Genomic DNA, 18037 nt, shown 5'->3' with positions numbered 1-18037 from the left:
AATGACCAAATGTTCAGTTATCTTAACAGGGTTGATTATTTATTCCCCAATCACTCAATTCATGTTTAATCATTTTGTAACATACTTTGACCATATGCAATTCTCTTTAAACTTCCTCTTATCAAATTAAATAGTTGCCCTTATTTGCGATGCTGTGTTGCACGCATTTGCAGCATTTATACCTTTATTCTTCTGCCATTGACGGGTATGCTGGACCAAGGCGCTACACATTTTGCAAGTCATGGACAAGACGTAGACCCCATTAAGCTATAAATTCCGTAACCTTGACTGAAATCAAATAGATAAAAACAAACTAATCCCCAAGAAGTCGAAAATGTATAATGATGGCAGGATGAGAGAAGAAAAAGATTATGTCAAACAAATAATTGCACCACCACAGAAGAGTTTCTATATGTCAACAGAAAAAGGTCATGATATAAAAAGTACAATATGCACTGAAGGACAAACTGAGAATCCCAGATTTTGGGAGATAGACAACTCAGAGAAGAAAGTCTATGATATACAGTATTGTATACTGTAATACATGCTCAACGCAGCAAAATCAATATTCAGGCCAACAATATTTGCTCTTTATCAAAACCTTGAGAATGGTGGCTGACATCCTGTATTGTATACTGTAATACATGCTCAACGCATGGTGGCTGACATCCAAAGCACGAACACCATCATTTATATATCATGGAACCATGGAGATGACCAAACAACTGCTTTTTAGGACCTGTACCCATATCTGGAAAAGAAAGGATGCATCAGGCTTCGTGAGCAGTCATCCTGACAGAAGCCTCATGCCGAAGAAGTCCTTGCAAGAGGTCTATAAGATCTCCAGCTGAATGATCCATATGCTGCATTAGTATATTCTGCAATGGTAACGAAAACATCAACTCTACCGTACTAATTCAGGGATCAGGTTGGCTAAGGCTTCAGAGAGTTCTTGCTCATTGGCAGGAGAAGGTAAAGGTATTCTACCAGAATTGGACAAATTGGTTTCTCGAGGGCTGCAAGTACAGAAACATGCTTAAAATAATGAAATGAAAATGTTTATGAATGTGAATTGACGAAAAAACCTTAAGGATAAACAATGGACCAAGGAAAATATGATTTAACATAAGTTCTCTCTTAATGAAGGATGTCTAATATTATGATCTCTGTTTGTCAAGTTAAAATCACTAAATACATCAGCCGTTCGACACTTTCAAATGTCAAATAACATGGATAAAGAGAATAAATGGACAAGTTCAATTTTAAAAAAATGCAAATTACACCTGTCAATCATCCACGATATCCACGAGCCAGCCTAAAATGTTGATTTAGAAATTAAATTTCCAAGACAGGCGATCTGATCTAAGAATCCACACCAAAGATCACCTAAATTTACAAAATGCTAAGGTAAACCAAAACAACAACGTAGAACCAACCTGAAGGCGAGTTAGCTTTGATACACCCTCAATGCTTTCTCTTGAAGTTGCACCTTCAGGCCAGTCCAACCTGCCCCATTTTATATATTTCTAAGCCTGCCGACTAAGGCAATGAAACAACCGGAGGAAAGGAGACAATCAATAATTAGCAAAACAAATGATAGAAATGAGAAATAAATTTCAAGTTCAATCAACATATATTGGGGTAGAGGACCCAATACTCTCGCCATCATGGCCAGGTGCTCTAAATTCCCATGAATCTGAAATAAAGCTTCACCCTGCAAAATCATCAGGTTTAAATTAGGTTCCCCCCATGCATCCAGTCATACAGTTGTTTGACCAATAGATGAAAAGTTAAAGCTGAATCATCAGAAATACCGAGCATAGTCAACCAAGATGCAACCAACACTCCATTTATTGCATGGATAGCTCCACCCAAGTCCTTAAATAGACACAGAAAGCCTCAGCTTAGCAATGAAGAACACCGCATCAAAGTAGAGGTGACTCACAGGAAAACTTCAACATACCAAGAATAACCTCAGGTGCACGATAATGTCCAGTGGAAACAATATAATTGTGATCTCGACACCCACAGACTGCACTACAGAAGTCAATAACCTTAACGGCGCTTGACTTTAGTAACCTCCTATAAGCAGACACATCTCTTGGCCAAGATGTAATCTGCAAATGCAGGATAGCAATGAAATAAACAACTGATAGAAAAGAGTCTTGAGAAAAGAAATGAAGTCTGAATTTAAGAAAAGCTAATTCACACGGTGAAAACTCTTAGACTGGTGTACCCTGAAGTCAGGTATTTTTACAATTTTACGTACTCTGGAGAGACAAAGAGTATGTTCTCTGGCTTCAAATCGGTATGGATAAGATGCATATCATGCACAACTGCAACAAAAGCCAGCCAAAGCATTCAGAGCATCAGAGTTTTGTTTCAGATGAGAGAACTGTATAAAAAATGAAAAAAATGGATGCATGCCAATCAAAGTTGCTAAAACAAGAAGACATCCAGCAAGATCCCTAGAATGAAATGAAAAGCGATAGGATCAGGTACTATAATGGTTGCCAAAAGGATGAAAAAATATAGTAGAATGGTAGAGGTATTGACCACAGACATGCTACACATTCCAAAAGTTGTCTGCCAATCTCACAGACTAGATCAACAGGAAATGAGCAATGATTGTTTTTCCATAGAAAATTTAATAAGCTCCGTCCAAGCTTCTCAAATACCTGAGAAGACCGTTACATTCATCCACAAGTCTTGATTCCCCAAAAAGATGAAAAAAATGAGGAATTCATGTTACTATGAATCGACATTATACTTACTAAATAAATATGGTTACGATAATCAAACCAATTCCATCATTCAATACAACTGCAAAAAATAAACTTTTTAGCCACCAATGCAAATTCGGCTTGATATGAATAAAGCCATAAAAACTGGAACTCATCAACTATATTATTATTGTGACTGTAAACTTGCCAGCTGCCATTTCTGTCACATCTACCAAGCAACTGAAGCACGTCAATTTCAACCATTGCTGCTTCACGATACATCTTAATGCTTCGGACAATTTTTATTGCAACCAATTCCTTCTGTTCCTGTCCCAGCATTCCAAAACTTGACCAAATGTACCTATAAAATGAGATATAAGATTTTAGACATGAAATGAGAAAATGACCAACATGCGTAACCCATTAAATATATTACAAGGGAGACTAACCTTCACCAATCTTTCTCAGGATCTTATCTGGAATGCAGCACAAAGTGGAGATATAGTGCGATACACATTTAAAAGAGGAAGTAATTAGATACTTGTGCAGATCAGAAATTGACATATATAATTCAAACAGCATTTTGATGATAGTTGAATATGGGTTATCATTTCTTTCCTATTGCATTCAAAGCCATTTCCTTCTTTATTTTTTCTACCTTATTTTCTTTATTTTTCTTCTCTTTTGGGGAAATGGAGATGAATAGGTATGTAACATCATTTTTGAGATGTCTGGTAGAAAAAGGAGAAAAAAAGGGACACAATGCCATAACAGGTCAAACAGACTGGAGCAATGCTAGACGAGAGAATATAAGATGCCTTTATCATGAAGAGAAAATAAAATTACAGCGAGAGGTTAAATTCTCTCCAAACTCAAATACATAATGCCCATTTTTGTCATCATCCCACCATGGCGGAGAGCCTCTTTCAGCAAATCCTCTTGCATACAAATGACTGAGGTCTGTAGGCGCTGCTTGATGCCCATAACTTGACATGCTTCCAGTCTCTTGTCCAAGATATACCCTGGTTGGACCTGCAAATAGCCATGTATTCATACTCTGCTGAACAGAAGTCAAAAAGAAATTTATCCCCGATAAATTATATCACATCACAAGATATGGCCACACTATAAATTGATGAAAATTAGCTGACAAGTTTAAATTAGAAATAACTACTAGCGAAGCTGAAGAACAAGGACCCAGAACCACTAATGTTGCACAAGTTTTAGCAAAAGAACAGGCAAAGGAATCACACACATACACATTAGTGCTCGCACACATACACACACCTAGAGAGAAAGAAAAGTCATTTGATTCCATAAACTGGGGCGAGAGAAGCAAAAGAGAGAAAAAATATTTTTATTTCCAGATGCATATAAAGTGTTGATAATTGGTTATCTAATTCACATTTTGAGAAATTATGAAATAGAATATGCAACAATTCTCTTAATAGCAAAAAATGAAGCACACCAACTTTCAACTTTAAAGCAAAATAGTTTTTTTGCCTTGACAAACAATGGCAATAGGGTTGGCTAAGTGCTTTGTCTAGATTGAGAAGGTACGTGACACAAGTGTTTTTTTTTTCTTTTTACCTAGACAAAAAGTGAATAACCATCTCAATCAGAACTTGAACTGTGAAGACTATTTTACTGAAAACTATGAATTTCTTTTGGTTTTTCAATTGAGTTAACAAATTTTACTCAAAAATATGTATTTATTTTATTCTGAAAAATCGCTTGACGAAGGTGACAAATTTTTAGTTTCATCAGTTTGGGAATATGGGTAGGTCGCTGTGGCAAACACATGGTAGTTGTGAAGCTGGAACTGGCTTGCTTATAAACTAAGTTTAGGGTCAAATTCTTTGCTTTTTTACATCTTAAATGAGATAAGCAATCAACACCTAAACCTTGAAAATTAGAAAGGAACAGGAAATCTCACATAATTTACGATTACCAGAACAAAACTTCCCATCAAAAGAGCTTTTTTTTTAATGGAAAGCTTCTTTTTGGTAATTGTAAATTATGTGAATCCTTTCTTCTCAACCAAATAAATGTAATAGCATTGGCACTAGTGAGAAATAAAGCTCAGAGACAATGTACCACATTGTAACGCTTGGACCATATTCATTTCATCCATATGATGAGAGCAACGACTGATGCAGCCATAACGACAGTATTAGATTCATGTTTAAAAGTTGCACATCTGGCCTTGCTAACATTTAAGAAATGGATTCTGTGGTAACTCTTGCAGCTGGAAGCATGAATTAATTTGACAAAATTGATTTTTCCACACAAACTTCTTATACCTTACATCTCTAATGACAAAGCATTTTGAATGACAAACCTTAAAAAAAATTAAAAAATGATGATTCCCCTAATCTTTTCAACTGGGATCTTTCCATTACCCTATATAAAACACTCAATCAACACGTAGAAATGCAGACAAAATTCAAATTTCTAGAATTGCCAAATGAATTACCTATAAAATTTCAGATATCCCCTCTACTATAAAAGAGAGGATGAGAAAGCACTATTCATTTTTGGTACCATGCTTTCACACTTGAACTGGTTTGAATTATTGCCTCTTCTCTTACCTTCAATTTTGCACTGTTGATGAACCAGTTTACTACTGTTGTGCACTGTTCACAAGTACAAATAATTTTTGCACTAGTGATTTATTCATTTTCCAAACCCTAGTAGACTCCCCAAAAACTTCTCCCAATTCTTGAGACTCTCCATTCTTTTGTTCGTTCTTTTAAGAGAACAAACCTAAAGAACCTAAATTATGATCCTTTTGTATTCTTGCTGTGTGTTTTTTGTGCGATATCTTCGGGTTTGTTCAGTTGTACTGTTAAATTTGCAATTTTGTTTCCTTTTCTTTTTCAATCTTTTCTATTCCAGTTAATATTTATTATTAAGAGCTTTCGAAGTGTTTAATTTTATAAGTTTCATTTGTTTCCAACATGTGTAATGAGAGTGTCCTTTTTGATCAAATTGTCAAGTGGGATAATAGTGACATATTCGAATTCTATAAATCTTAAGACCATGGGGTGGATTTATAAGCCTAACGGGGGTACAAATATACATTTTTATTAACAGAATAATCTCTTAACCATACTTTTCATTTGATTTGAAGTATTTGGAATTCAAATGTTAAATTTAGAGTCTTTCTGCCCATTTTGTTTTTTGGACAATTCATTAGCTTTCCTCGGGTTGGTTTGGATAGACATCCCTATCGTAACTCCACACACATCCCTCCCCAAAAAACGGAACTACTCGAAAGAGATAGAAGGGGGAAATTGACCATCAATTGACCATCTAAGAAATTATTGTTTCAACATTGCTTTGAATTCAGATCTACAAAGACGAGTTTTATGTATATCTCGTATGAACAATCATTATATGTTTATTATCCCCCATCTGAAAAAACGAAAAGAAAATGAAGGCTGTTAAGACTCAGAATTGTTTCATCGTGGGATTTTTATGTTCAGCTTTTTTCGTCTCACTTCAATACGATATAATGTAGAGGGTTAGAACAAGTTGGATGAAGTGAAGCATTCTAGGTATATTCTATGTGATCATAAGATGCCATTAGAACAAAAAGGTAAATTCTACAGAGCTGATTAGATCAGCTATACTATAATTGACATGGGTAAAGAATTTGTTTTCGTCTAATACTATGATTGACCGAACGGCCTGGAGGAATAGCCATGTAACCAATCTTTAAATTTACAGGAAATATGGCATACTTTGTTATTGTGTTCTATTTGTTGGATGTGTTTATAATTTTTTTTAAACTTAAATTTTCTAGAACTTAATATTGTAGAATGTTAGTGTTATGTATGGATCATAAGTTTGTTGAATCAGTAAGGGTATTTTGAGTTATTTTATTTGACAGACTTATGTAAAAATAAATTATTTTGATAGTAACCCTCTCTAGGTCAAACAAAGCAACCCCAAACATGCATTATATGTTTTTGTGTTCAAGTCAATTATAGTTGAAGAATGTGGTGGCATCTGGAGTTCTTTACCGGTCTGAGATGGTAAAAATATTCCTGCAAAAAGGTTTAGCACAATTGAATGTGTTTTTAGTTGATAATGATTTCTATTTTCTCTTTTGAGAGGTCGTTTTTTTTTTATTTTTTTATTTTTTTTTTTAAGGGATTTTAAAGTTTTAGACGTTTTGCTATTCTTTGAGGTGTAAACGTTTCTCTTCTGTAGAGCATGGATAGCATTAGCTAATTGCCACAAATAATTAATGTGTAACTTTAATCATTTCAAGTGTCTATTTTTTCACTTTTTTCTTTCTTGTTGATATTGATGGAAATCAATACATTTCAGGCATTGATGAATGGTCAGGAAAGCAAATTCACAGTCACAACTATAGCATTCCAAAGCCTTTCCTAGATCAAGTATGTATCAAGTGCAATGTTTTCCTTTCTCGTTAGAAAATTCAAGTCAAATTTGAAGTGGAATCATTGTTTGGATATTATATCACTTCGTAGAGGCCGAAACAATGTGAAGAATGTAGAATCAGAGATCTGGCCTTTCTTATAAACTCAACATAATTCATTCCATTTTGATGCTGTGTACTCATTTCCTTCTATTGTTTAACATACAACACTCTTAACATGTATATTTACTCATGAATACGTCAGCATTATCTTAAAAATTACACAGCCTGTGCAATTGTACACAGAATGCACAGGCATATACTAGTACCATTAAAAATTTCATATCTTACATCTGTAGTGATATAAAACAGTTTTAAAACGATTGAGGAAATCTCTAATCCTTTCAACTGAAATCTTTCCATTACCCTATCTAAAACACTCGATCACACAAAGAATATCAAACAAAATTCTAATTTCAACAACTGCCACATGAATTACCTATAAAATTTCATTAATCATACTATATTCAAGCAAAAAATTGCAAAACCGGAAATTGACCTTGGAAGGAGCGGGAGAAAGTTGGTCCCAGGCTAATTTGGGGCGCTTGTTTGGACGTCGGTCCATTTGAGAATACAGAAATTCAGCCATGTACTCCATATCTCCATTACAAATCCATTAATCGAAATATGGATAGCGTAATTGTGACTCTTATTTTTGTATCTGAAAATGTGATACCCTAACAATGAACAATGAATAAATGTATGATTTTTCAATTCAGAGCTATTGGGATTCCCAATTTCCATGGGAGGTTTACCGAGATAATGTGCTCTCAGTGTTTAAAAAAATCACTCGTTGCCGACTACTATTTGCTTATAGATTATTTGTTACTAACCCAAATTTAAAGAAAGTTACTCATCAATCACTCATATTAATTTCATAGTTATTACATATAACAAATTTTATTAAGCAAGTTGTAATTTATAACAAAGTTCAATAAGTAAAGAGTAATTTTTTAAATTTCCGATTAGCAAGTAATAACGAAGAACAAACTTCAATGAGAATGATTAAATTAACTCTAAGGTTTACCTCACATAAATTTGTCACTCAATTTTTCTTGATTTTCGTTTAAAACTTATACTATAATATTATTTTAACCATTCTTCTATAGTCAATCAAAATAGGTCGTTTCATTGACCGTCACGATACGTCAATCTATGTCAATCGGTGAAATTTTGTCAAGTTGGTTGAAATTAAATCGACAATATAACCATTAATAACTAATGCTCATCATGTGTGAATATTATTATGATGCCGATACTTTACAGTCTGGTGATGAATATATCGATTGATTTTTGCTTTATTATCGTTGATTCCAATTTGTGACATAAAATCTAGACAATTAGCAAGCTTAATGTACTACATGGATAGGGAAATGACTTTGGAGTGTAATGTGAGGACACAGTTGACAAAAAGCTGAAGTACAGTGACACGATTGTAATTATATACTTTCAAAGCTGTGTCGTTTTAAATTTCCTCGGCATTCCCAGAGGGCAAAATAAACCTATCTTGAACAGCAAAAGCAGTGATTTATCGGAGGTTCCATTTGAGAGAGAAATTTTGTTGATTGATTGGTAGCAGAGATTGAAGGACATGGTGAAAATGGGTACATTTTTTGGGATGTCACTTGGAGCCTTCATTTTCTGGCAGACCATGGACAAAGTCCATGTCTGGATCGCCCTTCACCAGGACGAGAAGGTACTCGAACCCCAACCCGTTTTTGTACGTATATATATTTGTATTTGACTATATGTGATTGGTTTAGGGTTTACCGTGGCCAGGATTGAATTGTGTTTGAAACTTACGTATGGGTAACCTCGTTTTTAAGGGGTTAATTTTGATAAAAAGGAAAATTGATTTGCAGATTTGACTTGGATCTGTGTTTATGTATTTTTATGAATTATCAATTTCGATATTAGTTCTTATCTTCAACCCCCATCTCTAGACCTGTTAGATGTGGAAATAGAGATTTTAGAATAGTAAATTGAGGGTACAAAATTTGAGCTTTTGTGAAACAAATTTTATTTGCGAAGTTCTAAGGAATTTGTCTATACATTTCTCGTGAACTTCGCCAAACTCAATACCAGTGTGAGTACAGATTTTTGTTACTTTTCACGAATCTATATTATGATGAAATTTCCATCACTAGCAATTGTGTTTAAACCATTTTCTACCGAGTCTGGTTTGCGGAGGTACACTAAGGAAGCTACATTCGGGTTTGGACGTCATAGCCTATAGCTGAAGAAACAGATGGACAGTAGAAGAGTTTACTATTGAGATTAGAAGTTTTGTGGGGGTAAACTGCATCCACCGAAGTCTTGATTTGGGAGAAAGAAAAGTGGGTTACAAAATGCTGAAATAACAAATGAGACATGAAGAGCAAATGACCAAATGTTCAGTTTTCTTAACAGGGTTGATTATTTATCCCCCGATCACTCAATTCATGTTTAATCATTTTGTAACATACTTTGACCATATGCAATTCTCTTTAAACTTCCTCTTATCAAATTAAATAGTTGCCCTTATTTGCGATGCTGTGTTGCACGCATTTGCAGCATTTATACCTTTATTCTTCTGCCATTGACGGGTATGCTGGACCAAGGCGCTACACATTTTGCAAGTCATGGACCAGACGTAGACCCCATTAAGCTATAAATTCCGTAACCTTGACTGAAATCAAATAGATAAAAACAAACTAATCCCCAAGAAGTCGAAAATGTATAATGATGGCAGGATGAGAGAAGAAAAAGATTATGTCAAACAAATAATTGCACCACCACAGAAGAGTTTCTATATGCCAACAGAAAAAGGTCATGATATAAAAAGTACAATATGCACTGAAGGACAAACTGAGAATCCCAGATTTTGGGAGATAGACAACTCAGAGAAGAAAGTCTATGATATACAGTATTGTATACTGTAATACATGCTCAACGCAGCAAAATCAATATTCAGGCCAACAATATGTGCTCTTTATCAAAACCTTGAGAATGGTGGCTGACATCCTGTATTGTATACTGTAATACATGCTCAACGCATGGTGGCTGACATCCAAAGCACGAACACCATCATTTATATATCATGGAACCATGGAGATGACCAAACAACTGCTTTTTAGGACCTGTACCCATATCTGGAAAAGAAAGGATGCATCAGGCTTCGTGAGCAGTCATCCTGACAGAAGCCTCATGCCGAAGAAGTCCTTGCAAGAGGTCTATAAGATCTCCAGCTGAATGATCCATATGCTGCATTAGTATATTCTGCAATGGTAACGAAAACATCAACTCTACCGTACTAATTCAGGGATCAGGTTGGCTAAGGCTTCAGAGAGTTCTTGCTCATTGGCAGGAGAAGGTAAAGGTATTCTACCAGAATTGGACAAATTGGTTTCTCGAGGGCTGCAAGTACAGAAACATGCTTAAAATAATGAAATGAAAATGTTTATGAATGTGAATTGACGAAAAAACCTTAAGGATACACAATGGACCAAGGAAAATATGATTTAACATAAGTTCTCTCTTAATGAAGGATGTCTAATATTATGATCTCTGTTTGTCAAGTTAAAATCACTAAATACATCAGCCGTTCGACACTTTCAAATGTCAAATAACATGGATAAAGAGAATAAATGGACAAGTTCAATTTTAAAAAAATGCAAATTACACCTGTCAATCATCCACTATATCCACGAGCCAGCCTAAAATGTTGATTTAGAAATTAAATTTCCAAGACAGGCGATCTGATCTAAGAATCCACACCAAAGATTACCTAAATTTACAAAATGCTAAGGGTAAACCAAAACAAAAACGTAGAACCAACCTGAAGGCGAGTTAGCTTTGATACACCCTCAATGCTTTCTCTTGAAGTTGCACCTTCAGGCCAGTCCAACCTACCCCATTTTATATATTTCTAAGCCTGCCGACTAAGACAATGAAACAACCGGAGGAAAGGAGACAATCAATAATTAGCAAAACAAATGATAGAAATGAGAAATAAATTTCAAGTTCAATCAACATATATTGGGGTAGAGGACCCAATACTCTCTCCATCATGGGCAGGTGCTCTAAATTCTCATGAATCTGAAATAAAGCTTCACCCTGCAAAATCATCAGGTTTAAATTAGGTTCCCCCCATGCATCCAGTCATACAGTTGTTTGACCAATAGATGAAAAGTTAAAGCTGAATCATCAGAAATACCGAGCATAGTCAACCAAGATGCAACCAACACTCCATATATTGCATGGATAGCTCCACCCAAGTCCTTAAATAGACACAGAAAGCCTCAGCTTAGCAATGAAGAACACCGCATCAAAGTAAGAGGTGACTCACAGGAAAACTTCAACATACCAACAATAACCTCAGGTGCACGATAATGTCCAGTGGAAACAATATAATTGTGATCTCGACACCCACAGACTGCACTACAGAAGTCAATAACCTTAACGGCACTTGACTTTAGTAACCTCCTATAAGCAGACACATCTCTTGGCCAAGATGCAATCTGCAAATGCAGGATAGCAATGAAATAAACAGCTCATAGAAAAGAGTCTTGAGGAAAGAAATGAAGTCTGAATTTAAGAAAAACTAATTCACACGGTGAAAACTCTTAGACTGGCGTACCCTGAAGTCAGGTATTTTTACAATTTTACGTACTCTGGAGAGACAAAGAGTATGTTCTCTGGCTTCAAATCGGTATGGATAAGACGCATATCATGCATGACTGCAACAAAAGCCAGCCAAAGCATTCAGAGCATCAGAGTTTTGTTTCAGATGAGAGAACTGTATAAAAAATGAAAAAAATGGATGCATGCCAATCAAAGTTGCTAAAACAAGAAGACTTCCAGCAAGATCCCTAGAATGAAATGAAAAGCGATAGGATCAGGTACTATAATGGTTGCCAAAAGGATGAAAAAATATAGTAGAATGGTAGAGGTATTGACCACAGACATCCTACACATTCCAAAAGTTGTCTGCCAATCTCACAGACTAGATCAACAGGAAATGAGCAATGACTGTTTTTCCATAGAAAATTTAATAAGCTCCGTCCAAGCTTCTCAAATACCTGAGCAGACCGTTACATTCATCCACAAGTCTTGATTCCCCAAAAAGTTGAAAAAAATGAGGAATTCATGTTACTATGAATCGACATTATACTTACTAAATAAATATGGTTACGATAATCAAACCAATTCCATCATTCAATACAACTGCAAAAAATAAACTTTTTAGCCACCAATGCAAATTCGGCTTGATATGAATAAAGCCATAAAAACTGGAACTCACCAGCTATATTATCATTGTGACTGTAAACTTGCCAGCTGCCATTTCTGTCACATCTACCAAGCAACTGAAGCACGTCAATTTCAACCATTGCTGCTTCACGATACATCTTAATGCTTCGGACAATTTTTATTGCAACCAATTCCTTTTGTTCCTGTCCCAGCATTCCAAAACTTGACCAAATGTACCTATAAAATGAGATATAAGATTTTAGACATGAAATGAGAAAATGACCAACATGCGTAACCCATTAAATATATTACAAGGGAGACTAACCTTCACCAATCTTTCTCAGGATCTTATCTGGAATGCAGCACAAAGTGGAGATATAGTGCGATACACATTTAAAAGAGGAAGTAATTAGATACTTGTGCAGATCAGAAATTGACATATATAATTCAAACAGCATTTTGATGATAGTTGAATATGGGTTATCATTTCTTTCCTATTGCATTCAAAGCCATTTCCTTCTTTATTTTTTCTGCCTTATTTTCTTTATTTTTCTTCTCTTTTGGGGAAATGGAGATGAATAGGTATGTAACATCATTTTTGAGATATCTAGTAGAAAAAGGAGAAAAAAACAGACACAATGCCATAACAGGTCAAACAGACTGGAGCAATGCTAGACGAGAGAATATAAGATGCCTTTATCATGAAGAGAAAATAAAATTACAGCAAGAGGTTAAATTCTCTCCAAACTCAAATACATAATACCCATTTTTGTCATCATCCCACCATGGCGGAGAGCCTCTTTCAGCAAATCCTCTTGCATACAAATGACTGAGGTCTGTAGGCGCTGCTTGATGCCCATAACTTGACATGCTTCCAGTCTCTTGTCCAAGATATACCCTGGTTGGACCTGCAAACAGCCATGTATTCATACTCTGCTGAACAGAAGTCAAAAAGAAATTTATCCCCAATAAATTATATCACATCACAAGATATGGCCACACTATAAATTGATGAAAATTAGCTGACAAGTCTAAATTAGAAATAACTACTAGCGAAGCTGAAGAACAAGGACCCAGAACCACTAATGTTGCACAAGTTTTAGCAAAAGAACAGGCAAAGGAATCACACACATACACATTAGTGCTCGCACACATACACACACCTAGAGAGAAAGAAAAGTCATTTGATTCCATAAACTGGGGCGAGAGAAGCAAAAGAGAGAAAAAATATTTTTATTTCCAGATGCATGTAAAGTGTTGATAATTGGTTATCTAATTCACATTTTGAGAAATTATGAAATAGAATATGCAACAATTCTCTTAATAGCAAAAATTGAAGTGCACCAACTTTGAACTTTAAAGCAAAATAGTTTTTTTGCCTTGACAAACAATGGCAATAGGGTTGGCTAAGTGCTTTGTCTAGATTGAGAAGGTACGTGACACAAGTGTTTTTTTTTTCTTTTTACCTAGACAAAAAGTGAATAACCATCTCAATCAGAACTTGAACTGTGAAGACTATTTTACTCAAAACTATGAATTTATTTTGGTTTTTCAATTGAGTTAACAAATTTTACTCAAAAATATGTATTTATTTTATTCTGAAAAATCGCTTGACGAAGGTGACAAATTTTTGTTTACAGAGTTTCATCAGTTTGGGAATATGGGTAGGTCGCATGGTAGTTGTGAAGCTGGAACTGGCTTGCTTATAAACTAAGTTTAGGGTCAAATTCTTTGCTTTTTTACATCTTAAATGAGATAAGCAATCAACACCTAAACCTTGAAAATTAGAAAGGAACAGGAAATCTCACATAATTTACGATTACCAGAACAAAACTTCCCATCAAAAGAGCTCTTTGTTTAATGGAAAGCTTCTTTTTGGTAATTGTAAATTACGTGAATCCTTTCTTCTCAACCAAATAAATGTAATAGCATTGGCACTAGTGAAAAATAAAGCTCAGAGACAATGTACCGCATTGTAACGCTTGGACCATATTCATTTCATCCATATGATTAGAGCAACGACTGATGCAGCCATAACGACGGTATTAGATTCATGTTTAAAAGTTGCACATCTGGCCTTGCTAACATTTAAGAAATGGATTCTGTGGTAACTCTTGCAGCTGGAAGCATGAAGTAATTTGACAAAATTGATTTTTCCACACAAACTTCTTATACCTTACATCTCTAATGACACAAAGCATTTTGAATGACAAACCTTAAAAAAAATAAAAAAATGATGATTCCCCTAATCTTTTCAACTGGGATCTTTCCATTACCCTATATAAAACACTCAATCAACACGTAGAAATGCAGACAAAATTCAAATTTCTAGAATTGCCAAATGAATTACCTATAAAATTTCAGATATCATCCCCTCTACTATAAAAGAGAGGATGAGAAAACACTATTCATTTTTGGTACCATGCTTTCACACTTGAACTGGTTTGAAATATTGCCTCTTCTCTTACCTTCAATTTTGCACTGTTGATGAACCAGTTTACTACTGTTGTGCACTGTTCACAAGTACAAATAATTTTTGCACCAGTGATTTGTTCATTTTCCAAACCCTAGTAGACTCCCCAAAAACTTCTCCCAATTCTTGAGACTCTCCATTCTTTTGTTCGTTCTTTTAAGAGAACAAACCTAAAGAACCTAAATTATGATCCTTTTGTATTCTTGCTGTGTGTTTTTTGTGCGATATCTTCGGGTTTGTTCAGTTGTTCTGTTAAATTTGCAGTTTTGTTTCCTTTTCTTTTTCAATCCTTTCTATTCTAGTTAATATTTATTATTAAGAGCTTTCGAAGTGTTTAATTTTATAAGTTTCATTTGTTTCCAAAATGTGTAATGAGAGTGTCCTTTTTGATCAAATTGTCAAGTGGGATAATAGTCACATATTCGAATTCTATAAATCTTAAGACCATGGGGTGGATTTATAAGCCTAATGGGGGTACAAATATACATTTTTATTAACAGAATAATCTCTTAACCATACTTTTCATTTGATTTGAAGTATTTGGAATACAAATGTTAAATTTAGAGTCTTTCCGCCCATTTTGTTTTTTGGACAATTCATTAGCTTTCCTCAGGTTGGTTTGGATAGACATCCCTATCGTAACTCCACACACATCCCTCCCCAAAAAAGGGAACTACTCGAAAGAGATAGAAGGGGGAAATTGACCATCTAAGAAATTATTGTTTCAACATTGCTTTGAATTCAGATCTACAAAGACGAGTTTTATGTATATCTCGTATGAACAATCAGTATATGTTTCTTATCCCCCATCTGAAAATACGAAAAGAAAATGAAGGCTGTTAAGACTCAGAATTGTTTCATCGTGGGATTTTTATGTTCAGCTTTTTTCGTCTCACTTCAATACGATATAATGTAGAGGGTTAGAACAAGTTGGATGAAGTGGAGCATTCTAGGTATATTCTATGTGATCATAAGATGCCATTAGAACAAAAAGGTAAATTCTACAGAGCTGATTAGATCAGCTATACTATAATTGACATGGGTAAAGAATTTGTTTTCGTCTAATACTATGATTGACCGAACGGCCTGGAGGAATAGCCATGTAACCAATCTTTAAATTTACAGGAAATATGGCATACTTTGTTATTGTGTTCTATTTGTTGGATGTGTTTATAATTTTTTTTAAACTTAAATTTTCTAGAACTTAATATTGTAGAATGTTAGTGTTATGTATGGATCTTAAGATTGTTGAATCAGTAAGGGTATTTTGAGTTATTTTATTTGACAGACTTATGTAAAAATAAATTATTTTGATAGTAACCCTCTCTAGGTCAAAAAAAGCAACCCCAAACATGCATTATATGTTTTTGTGTTCAAGTCAATTATAGTTGAAGAATGTGGTGGCATCTGGAGTTCTTTACCGGTCTGAGATGGTAAAAATATTCCTGCAAAAAGGTTTAGCACAATTGAATGTGTTTTTAGTTGATAATGATTTCTATTTTCTCTTTTGAGAGGTCGTTTTTTTTTTATTTTTTTATTTTTTTTTTTAAGGGATTTTAAAGTTTTAGACGTTTTGCTATTCTTTGAGGTGTAAACGTTTCTCTTCTGTAGAGCATGGATAGCATTAGCTAATTGCCACAAATAATTAATGTGTAACTTTAATCATTTCAAGTGTCTATTTTTTCACTTTTTTCTTTCTTGTTGATATTGATGGAAATCAATACATTTCAGGCATTGATGAATGGTCAGGAAAGCAAATTCACAGTCACAACTATAGCATACCAAAGCCTTTCCTAGATCAAGTATGTATCAAGTGCAATGTTTTCCTTTCTTGTTAGAAAATTCAAGTCAAATTTGAAGTGGAATCATTGTTTGGATATTATATCACTTCGTAGAGGCCGAAACAATGTGAAGAATGTAGAATCAGAGATCTGGCCTTTCTTATAAACTCAGCATAATTCATTCCATTTTGATGCTGTGTACTTATTTCCTTCTATTGTTTAACATACAACACTCTTAACATGTATATTCAGCATTATCTTAAAAATTACACAGCCCGTGCAATTGTACACAGAATGCACGGGCATAGACTAGTACCATTAAAAATTTCATATCTTACATCTCTAGTGATATAAAACAGTTTAAAAACGATTGAGGAAATCTCTAATCCTTTCAACTGAAATCTTTCCATTACCCTATCTAAAACACTCGATCACACAAAGAATATCAAACAAAATTCTAATTTCAACAACTGCCACATGAATTACCTATAAAATTTCATTAATAATACTATATTGAAGCAAAAAATTGCAAAACCGGAAATTGACCTTGGAAGGAGCGGGAGAAAGTTGGTCCCAGGCTAATTTGGGGCGCTTGTTTGGACGTCGGTCCATTTGAGAACACAGAAATTCAGCCATGTACTCCATATCTCCATTACAAATCCATTAATCGAAATATGGATAGCGTAATTGTGAATCTTATTTTTGTATCTGAAAATGTGATACCCTGAGCTTGAGATTTTAATTCAATTAAAGTATTTTTTTTTTAACCGTTATGCAACTATTAGTCATTTTTTAATTCTTTTCCCGTAGAGCAAAAAATTAATTATTAAAATTCCTATCAAACAAATACTATATGTATAATTTTTCAATTCAAAGCTATTGGGAAATTTCCATTGGAGGTTTACCGAGATAATTTAATCAAAAGTGATTGAACTTAGCTATAAATTACTACTTGCTCTTCAGTGTTTAAAAAATTACTACTTGTTTATCAAACTTTAAAAGGTTATTTGTTACTTATCTAAATTTAAACAAAGTTATTCGTTGCTTACTGAATTTTGCTAGAGGTAACAACGATAGAAATAATATGAGTGATGGATGAGTAACTTCTTTTAAATTTGGATGAGTAATGAGCAATGTTCCAAATTTCGGTAAGCAAGTGATAACTTATAACAAAATTCAATGAGTAAAGTGTAATTTTTTAAATTTTCGATAAGCAAGTAATAACTAATAACAAATTTCAATGAGAATGATTAAATTAACTCTAAGGTTTACCTAACATAAATTTGTCACTCAATTTGTCTTGATTTTCGTTTAAAACTTATACTATAATATTATTTTAACCATTCTTCTATAGTCAATCAAAATAGGTCGTTTCATTGAC

General features: G+C 34.3%; 1 protein-coding gene and 2 pseudogenes across 1 annotated transcript; 1 reads left to right on the top strand and 2 right to left on the bottom strand.

Moving 5' to 3' along the window:
• Window positions 1-314: 314 nt before the first annotated feature.
• Window positions 315-7986, bottom strand: LOC111403376 (annotated as a pseudogene).
• Window positions 7987-8601: 615 nt separating this feature from the next.
• On the top strand, window positions 8602-9214 carry LOC111403375. Its single transcript, XM_023031865.1, has one exon. The coding sequence runs from the start codon at window positions 8765-8767 to the stop codon at window positions 8915-8917; it is 153 nt and encodes a 50-aa protein (XP_022887633.1). The 5' UTR covers window positions 8602-8764; the 3' UTR covers window positions 8918-9214.
• A 653-nt stretch (window positions 9215-9867) lies between these two features.
• Window positions 9868-17284, bottom strand: LOC111404458 (annotated as a pseudogene).
• Window positions 17285-18037: the final 753 nt, after the last annotated feature.

This window comes from Olea europaea, chromosome 11 (genome assembly GCF_002742605.1).
Source record: "Olea europaea var. sylvestris chromosome 11, O_europaea_v1, whole genome shotgun sequence".
Lineage (NCBI taxonomy): Eukaryota > Viridiplantae > Streptophyta > Magnoliopsida > Lamiales > Oleaceae > Olea > Olea europaea.
This window is presented reverse-complemented; position numbering and strand designations above follow the sequence as displayed.

What these genes read in the sequence shown, in the direction of transcription:
- LOC111403375 (XM_023031865.1), top strand. Translation starts at nt 8,765, where the DNA reads ATGGTGAAAATGGGTACATTTTTTGGGATGTCACTTGGAGCCTTCATT.